A 9,238-nucleotide genomic window follows, 5' to 3' on the forward strand; every position below is an offset into this window, starting at 1 on the left:
CTGAACCCATAGAACCATAGTAGAACTGCCCTATAGAGTTTCCAAAAATAATCTTTTTTTTTTTTTTAATTTGTATTGTTATTTGGATGGAAGTTTACAGAGCAAATTCATTTTCCATACAGCATTTCATACACATTTTGTCTCATGATATTGAACTACAATTTCCCACAATGTAACAGCTCTCTTTCCATTTCCTACTCACAGTTATCTCTTCCCTGTGTCCTTCCTACCCATGCACTCCCACCCCTGCGCTGTCTCCCTGTGCATATACTGTCCTTCTGTTCTCCCATGATTGAGCTTTCCAAGGAGTGTATCTACTTGATGTAAATGTTCAGCCCATATGCCTGTCTTTTATTTGGCTGGAAGCCACAGGAGTACATTCAGTTCCAGACCTGAAGGGCAGTTAGGGGCCATAGTCTCAGTGGTTTCACCAGGCTCTATCAGACCAGCAAAGCTGGTCTTTTTTTTGTTTTTAATGATTTTTGAGTTTTGTTCCACACTGTTCTAACACTCTGTACAGGATCCCTTACACAGATCCTCCCCTGAATGGTTGACAGTGGTAGTCAGACACCATCTATTTCTTATGGTCTCATGGTCAATAGGCTGAGGATCACATGGTCTACCAGTCCCTTGGACTAATTGTTTCCATGCTCCTTTGGTTTTCTTCATTCTTTCCAAGACTAAGCTTTATGGAATCAGGCTGTGACATCTTTCTCCTACAGAGTCGGTGGTGGGTTTGAACAACTGACCTTTTGGTTAACAGTTGAACACTTAACCACAGTACCACCAGGGCTCCTTAGTGTGTACATAACTTATTCAAAAAGGGCAAGATAAACCTTTATCTGTTTTAAGATTTAATATTCTGATAACACTTAATATTTTGGGGAATTTTGATGACTTTGTCGTACCTTAAAACAACTTTTTTTAAAAAAAAAAAATGAAAGTAGATACAGCATTTATTATCTGAAACAGAACTTTTCCTATTGGTCTAGAGATGAAAAGTTAATTTTCTAACTAGATTTCTTGCTTACTCTGTATGTTGGGTTTTTTCTAACTGAAATAATTTCATGTTATATGTTATTTGTGGTACAAATGATCTATATATTTTTTAGAAGATAGTGACGTTCTGTAGTTAATTTTCATTCTTTTTTCTTGGTGTCATTTTCTATTTAACTTTTTCTAATTTTGAATGCTGTGCCATGGATGGTGAAATGGCACATTCATAATATTTAAAAAAAAATATGCTCCCTAATGCCGTGTATCCACCACTCATCTGTCAGTTTGTTGTATTGTGGTGGTGTGCATGTTGCTGTGAGGCTAGAGGAGCAACTGGAATGCTCCTTGGCGGTGAAAATGGCCAGACTTGGTCTCACCTACTTCGGTCATGTTGTCAGAAGGGACCATTCCTTGGAGAAGGATATCGTGCTTGGTCAAAGTGGAGGGTCAGCAAAAAAGGGGGAGGCCCTCAATGAGATGGACTGACCCAATGGCTGCAACAGTGGGCTCAAGTGTAGCAAGGATTGTGAGGCTGGTGCAGGACCGGGCAGTGTTTCATTCTGTTGTATATAGACTCTAAGTCTGAGCCAACTTAGAGTTTTGAAATTACACAATAAATAAATTTATGTTGATTAAAGATAAACGTAAGAGCACTGGTGGCATACATAAAAGCACTGGTTGTATAGTGCCTAAGGCATTTGACTGCTAACCAGAAGGCTGATGGTTCAAACCCATCAGCCGCTCCTTGCCTAACAACAACAACAACGCCATATGTATTGTAAATGTTAGTATATGTGTGCAAAAACATTTTTAATTAAGATCAAATCAAGATAAGTACATTATCCCAGATTGTTTTTCTTTATAATCTGTATTCTTTTTTTTTTTTTTTCTTTTTAAATATCTTAAATGGCAGTATGATATGGTGCAAACAGTAAATGAGCTTGGCTGCTAACCAAAAGCTTGGTGGTTCAAGTTCCCTGAAGTGCCTTGGAGGAAAGGCCTGGTGATGTGCTTTTGAAAAATTAGCCATTGGAACATAGTTCTGCTCTGACACACTTGAGTTGCCGTGAGTCAGAATCAACTTGACAGCAACTGGTTTCTGATTATCCAAGTAATATAGTATGTAGTTTTTCTTGCTATTATGTTTGATTTATAGAATGCAATCTGATTGAAGGGGAAGATCATGTTGAAGTAAATGGAGAAGTTTTCCAAAAACCATTTGTAGAAAAACCAGTAAGTGCAGAAGATCACAATGTTTACATTTATTATCCAACATCTGCAGGTGGTGGAAGTCAAAGACTCTTTCGAAAGGTAAAGCTTTATAATCCTAATAAAAACTGTTCTTGGTATATCTGTTGTATAAATTTAATTAAAAGCAAATTAGTACTTGATACTGAGAAAGTCATTTGCTTATGGTATATTTAGACAGTAGAAAATTCTATGTAGTAAAAATAAACAGACTTGGGCTAATATGGGTGAATCTTAGAAAACATAATTCTGAGTTATAGTTTTATTTGTATGCTGTTTGGCTTACAGTTATATTATAGCCAAAAATACAGTGTCAAGTATAGAGTAAGTGTGATTAAGGATTTGTGGATTAAAAAATTTTATTTGACAATACCTGAAATGAAAACAGGAGTCCTTGGATGACGTAAGCACTGATAGGTTGGGTATTAACTGATAGTTGGTGGTTCAGAGCCACCTAGTGGTACCTTGGAAGAAAGGCCTGGTGATCACAGCCACTGAAAATTCTCTGGAGCACAGACAGCTCTACTCTGAGACATGTGGGGTTGCCGTGAGTCAGATCAACTCGACAACAGCTGGTTTCATAAGATGGAAATAGTGATAGGATTATATTATAAAAATAAGGAAAATATGTTATACTTGATGGACATCTTTTGTTTTCAGATTGGCAGTAGAAGTAGTGTTTATTCTCCAGAAAGCAGTGTACGAAAAACAGGCTCATATATATATGAAGAGTTTATGCCTACAGATGGTACTGATGTTAAGGTAGGACTGATTAAAAGTATATTTTAATTTTGTATTTAGAATTTTCCACTGATTTCAGAAAGAGGTGACCCTTTAGCTAGCTAGATCTGACATTTGTTCTGTATTTCTTTTTAATCAGGAATTTTTAATCTGTTTTGTGCCATGAAAGCCTTTGGCATTATGAAGCCTATAGACCCTTTTTTTTAGGTTCTCAAATACTTAAAATAAAATGTAAAATTGCATAGAAAACAAATTTTATGGAAATACCGTTAGCAACGTATATAAAAACTAAATTTGGCATTAAATAAGGTAGTGGACAAGGGTCTGTTAACCACCAGAGTTTTCAAGTACTATTAGTATAGATGATATATTGAGATCTGCAGTAACTGTAATGTGATACAAAAACATTTAAGCTTTTTATTGGAGAAAAATAGTCTTAATCCTTTGCTTTAAACCAGTTTTTCTCTAACCAGAGTGTTCTTTATAACCAGAGTATAGGTTTGATTATAAAATTCTTCATGATTCTTCATCAACAGGATAATAACCAAATTCATAAGCCTTATCAACAGGATAATAACCAAATTCATAAGCCTTACATACAAGATGTTTCACAGTTTATCCCTTGTCTATATTAAAACTTCCTTTCTTACAACATAAACTATATCAAATAACTTTTTCTGAATACGTCATGGTGTTTCATGACTTTGTCTTTTGTATTTATTATCTCTTTTGTACTTATTACCTCTAATTGGAGTGGATTTTCTTCTCTTGTCTACCTTGAGCTCCATGCTCTTCTCCCTTCCCTTTTCAAAGAATAATTCTTATGGCAGTTTTGATGGATTGAATTTTGTCCCAAAAAATATATGTCAGCTTGACTGGTCATGATTCGCAGTAGTTTGGCAGTTATGGAATGATGGAATGATTGTCCATGCCCTGGATTCAGACTCCTAGCCCTCTGAACTGTGAGAGAATAAATTTCTGTTTATTAAAGCCATCCACTTGTAATAGTCTGTTATAGCAGCCCTATGCTAGATAACTAAGACAGAATTTGTTACCAGTAGTAAGGTGATACTCTTACTGATACCACATTTTTGGAAGCAGTTTTGGAATTGGGTCATATATTGAAGCTGCAAGACTTTTAAGATGCCTAATAGCAAAAGCTTAAATAGTCTTGCACAGACTGTTGGTGAAATTATGGACATCAAATGCAATTCTGGTGAGGGCTCAGAAGTAAATGAGGAAAGTTGGAACAATGGAGGCAGTGCAGGCAGCAAGAAGCAATGGCAGAGAAGCAACAGCAGCAGAACCAGTAGACCTGTGCAAGACAGCATGGGAGCTGACTCAGTGAGCAAGAGAGCTAAGTGCCTTCGAACAGCGGGCTTCCTGGCAGAGTGAAGTGCCACTTGGCACTTATTGGTGGAGCTAGGCTTGCTGACTCACAAAGCAAGAGAGCTGACCACCTTTAGGCCGAGGCTTATTGGCAGAGTTGGGTGCCTCCAGGCACATACTGGTAGAGCTAAACAGTTTGTAGCATTTCCCTGAATATGGCAGATGATGGGCTGGCCCAAGGGGCCAAGAGCCAAGGAACCAGAAAGCAGAAGCTGAAGAGACAAGGAACATGAGAAGCAGAGCTGCCTTGGTCTCAATAAGTAGGGCCATGATATCTGGGTTCTCAAAAGGCAGATTCACTGCCTTCTGTGTCTTAAAGGGTAGGACTACATACAGCCACCTAGGTTTCAAAGAGTCAGATGTTTACCAACTTGAGTCCAGCTGTGGTTCATGCCAGGAGAATGGAGTTGGAATCACTCTCCAAAACTGAGGGAGCAGAGTTGCCATCCCAGTGGTCCTAGAAGGTAGAGCTGAAGGCCAGGCCATGAGTCCTATACCCAGAATCCAGAGAGCATCGCCAACACACAGTATCTAGAGGGTGGGCCATTGCCTAGGTAGTCTCAGCGAACAGAGGATTGTTTTCAAGACTTGAGACCTAATGTAAATTGTTCTGCTGAGTTTTTGTCTTGCTTGGTGCCCAGTGTCCCTCCTTTCCCTCTAATTTCTCCCATTTGTAATGGAAATGTGTACCTTGTGCCTATTCCACCATTGTAGTTTGGAAGCAGATAACTTGCATTCTGGATTCACAGATGAAGAAGAATTTTGCCCTAGGATGGAATTTGGACATAGAATTGATTTAAGACTTTTGGGGTGAAGTGATGGGATGAAAGTGTTTTGCATTTGGCAAGGACATGAATTTTGGGGGATTAAGTGGTGGAATGACATAGGTTGAACTGTGTCCCCCCAAAATACGTAGCAACTTGGCTAAGATTCTCAGTGTTTTGGCAGTTCTGTAAGGATATAATCATCCCCCATGACGTGATCTAATGCAATCAGCCAATCACTTATAAGGGGATTAGGATGGGATGCAACACCTTTGTTCAGGACATAGCCCTGATCCATGTAAAGGGAGTTTGCATGGTGTGTGACCTGCATCACCATTTATCAAGATAAAAGAGAGAAGCTAGCAGAATGGAGGGACCTCATGACCACCAAGAAAGAAGAGCAGGGATGAAGCATGTCCTTTGGACCCAGTGTCTTAATGCTGAGAACTTCCTGGGCTCAGAGGAAGATTGATGCCAAGACACATGGATATCTCCAAGGGATGCTGAGCCCACAGATGCTGAGAGGAGACAAAGACTTCTTCCCCCTACTCCCACCTAGAGCTGACAGAGAGAAAGGCTCCCCCTAGAACTGATGCCCTGAATTCAGATATCTAGTCTGCTAAACTGTGAGAGAATTAAATTTCTGTTTTGTTAAAGCTATCTACTTGAACATCTGTTATAGTAGCACTAGATAACTAGGGCAGCAGTTATTACCTTCTATAATGTTTTATAATTATTTATATTTTTCTTTTCTTAAACTAAAACAATTTGAGGAGAGAGATCACTACTCACATATCCTAGTATTACCTCATAATCCTCAGGACAGTAGTTTTTTTTGTAGAGAATGGAACCTCACTCTGAAATAAGATTCCAGGACGTCTGGCAAGATGGCAGAATAAGTAGACAAACTACACATTCCTTCTGCAATAGAGAAACAAGAAACCAGTTGAAACAGATACAGAACATAATCCTGGAAACCTGAGCTTTGAAGGGAACGATAGAGAAGTAGATTAAATACTGACTAGTAGAAGAACCTGAATGAAAGCAGTGCATAAGGAGACAGACAGAGCTGTGGACTGCTGGTTGTCCTTATAGCATGGCCAATTTGAATATTTACAAGTGGCATTCCAGTCTGGGCAGCAACCTAAGAATCAGCTCTGCTTGCTGAGAACTGTATGTGTAACTGCACTGGTAGCTGATTAGTAGAAAGGAAATCAGTGCAAAAGAGACAAATAAAGCTGTGGACTGTAGGCTATCCTGAGGGCACAGCCATTTTCAGTATTTGTCAGCAGTGTAGCCATTTTGAATATTTGCAAGTGGTGTTTATCCGGAGAGCAACCTAAGAATAGGCTCCACGTTTGCCAAGGGCAGCATGGCCAATTGCACTAGAGGCTGAGGACTAGAAAGGTGTGATATTCCCCTTGTTACTCTTGTACCCCATACCCACTTATGAATGGAAGTGTGACCATCTCCCACTTCTACCCACCTTCTTGACGGCAGGAATTCCATCCTGGTCTGTGCTCCCTGACAGAACCTGGGTGCCTTGCCCCTTCTTTCCCCTAGTTTTGTTTTTGTTTGTTTGTTTTTAAATTATTGGTTTCTTCTCCCCTCCCCCCCTTTTTTTTTCTCTCTCTCTTTCCCTTCCCTGATTCTTTTTTCTTGTTGTTGTTGTAATTTTTTTCCATTTCCTTTTTTCCCTTTTCCCGGTTCCTTTCTTTTTAAAGTTTCTTTTCTTCTTGGTTCTTATCATACCTTATTTTCCTTTTTTTTTTTTAGTTTTACTTTTCATTTATTGATTTTTTTTTTCTGGTGATTGTTGCTGTTCATTTATTGAAGTTTGTGGTTTTTCTTCTCTTGCTTTTATTTTTTTATGGTGTTTTGTTTGTGTTTTGCCTGAGTGGAAGACAGCAACTGTGGCCACACGACCCAACCATACTCACTCTCCTACAGCTCCACCTGCTGGATAAAGGCCAGCACTTGCTTCTGCAACAATTGACCAACTATTGTTGTTGTTGTTATTGTTATATGCCATTGAGTCGGACCTGACTCATAGTGACCCCTCCTTGGGTTTCCGAGGCAGTATCATTATGGAAGTAGATTGCTCCATCTTCCTCTCAAGGAGTGGCCGGTGGGTTTGAACCACCAGCCTACTGGTTAGCAGTCAAGTGCCTTAGGCACTACACTACCAGAGCTCCTAGATGGTGGCCAGTACCAGCCCAGCTCACCCTCAACTGCTCTTCACTAACAACTAACAGAGATCTGTGCACACACTCATTCTCTGTCATACCCGTTAGGAGACATTGAGTGCCTGAGTGCTGCCAACTACGAGTACAGGAGTTCAGTAGCCTTGCTCACATAGATATATCAAAACAAAGGGAAGAAAAATGAGGCAAATGACACTAACATGCAATCACCAATTAAATATAAATAAAACAACTTCACTTTGCAATATAATCACGTTTGTAACCTCTTCCAATGTTTTATAGTATTTTATATGTAAAATAGATGTATATGTTCATCTTTGTAGCAGTGTGGAGTCTGAACTATTTTTATTGATTTTTTTCATTTGTTGTCTGATGGTGTTAATTTCTTTTCTTTCTTTCTTTTTTTTTTGATACCATTATGAAAGGTTTATACAGTAGGTCCAGATTATGCCCATGCTGAAGCTCGAAAATCTCCAGCACTTGATGGCAAGGTGGAACGAGATAGTGAAGGAAAAGAAGTAAGATACCCTGTTATACTCAATGCACGAGAGAAATTAATTGCTTGGAAAGTCTGCCTTGCTTTTAAGGTAAGAGTGTTATATAGGCTGTCTAAAAATCCTGCTCCCCTCAAGTCAATTCCAACTCATAGACTGGAACTGCCCCATAGGGTTTCCCAAACTGTAATCTCTATGGAACCAGGCTGGCATACCTTTCTCCTGTGAAGCAGCTGGTTCAAATCACTGACATTTTAGTTACTAGCCAAGTACTTAACCATTGTATGACGAGGGCTCCACTATACACACTGTACACACCACAGCCAAACTTTCTGCCATCAAGTTGATTCTGACATAGTGACCCTCATTGGGTTTCCAAGGCTATAGATCTTTACAGAAGTAGACTGCCTTATCTTTCTTCCATGGAGTGGCTGGTGGGTTTGAACATCTGACTTTATGGTTCACAGCCAAATGCCTTAACCACTACACTACCAGAGCTCCTTATATAGGCTGTATACTAATTCATTCACTTCCATCAAGTTGCTTCCAACTCATAGTGACCCCCATTGGATTTCTGAGGCAATAAATCTTTATGGAAGTAGATTGCCCCATCTTCCTTCTATGGAGTGACTGATGGGTTTGAATCATCAGTTTTTTGGTTGGCAATCAAATGCCTTAGGTAGGCACTGTCACCCTTGTAAAACGAATCCCAATTTTCTGAGTAAAAATTATTTGGGCTTATAATTGGAGAAGCTGAGAAAGGAGTCCCTGGGTAGCACAGATGCTTAAACACTCAGCTACTAAATGAAAAGTGATTTGTTTGAATCCACCCAGTAGCACTTCAGAAGACAGACCTTGCAGTCTACTGTCAAAAGATCACACACATACACAAAAACATGAAAACCCAAACTCCCTGCCATCGAGTCATTTCCAACTCATAGCGATCCCATTTGGGTTTCCGAGGCAATAAATCGTTAAGGAAGTAGATTGCCCAGTCTTCCTTCTGAGGAGTAGTTGGTGTGTTTGAACTGCCAACCTTCTGGTTAGCAGTCAAATGCCTTAGGCAATATGCCACCAGAGTTCCTTTCAAAAGATCACAGCCATTGAAAATCTTGTGGAATACAATTCTACTCTGAAATATAGGCTCACTATGAGTGGGAGTAGGAGCTCGGGTAGCGTAGTGCCTAAGGCACTTGACTGCTAACCAGACGGCTGGGGTTCAAACCCACCAGCCATTCCTCGAAAGGAAAGTTGGGCAATCTACTTCTGCAGTGATACCACCTTGGAAACCCAAGGGAGGTTGTTATGAGTCGGATCCTACTCGATGGCAGTGAGTTTGGTTTTTAGGTTTTGAGTCTCTGTTCCAAGAGCGAGTTTCGGAGTCCCTTCTAACATTCATTTT

General features: G+C 39.7%; 1 protein-coding gene across 1 annotated transcript in view; it reads left to right on the forward strand.

Moving 5' to 3' along the window:
* Positions 1 to 9,238, forward strand: part of PPIP5K2 (diphosphoinositol pentakisphosphate kinase 2) — an 89,101-nt gene that overhangs the window by 7,342 nt on the left and 72,521 nt on the right. The window contains exons 5-7 of the mRNA XM_007942492.1: positions 2,153 to 2,307; positions 2,905 to 3,006; positions 7,768 to 7,929. Of these exons, the coding sequence (XP_007940683.1) occupies positions 2,153 to 2,307; positions 2,905 to 3,006; positions 7,768 to 7,929 (419 nt within the window). The remainder of the gene's footprint in view (positions 1 to 2,152; positions 2,308 to 2,904; positions 3,007 to 7,767; positions 7,930 to 9,238) is intronic.

This window comes from Orycteropus afer, unplaced genomic scaffold, assembly GCF_000298275.1.
Source record: "Orycteropus afer afer isolate SDZICR_OR568_19922 unplaced genomic scaffold, OryAfe1.0 scaffold00091, whole genome shotgun sequence".
Lineage (NCBI taxonomy): Eukaryota > Metazoa > Chordata > Mammalia > Tubulidentata > Orycteropodidae > Orycteropus > Orycteropus afer.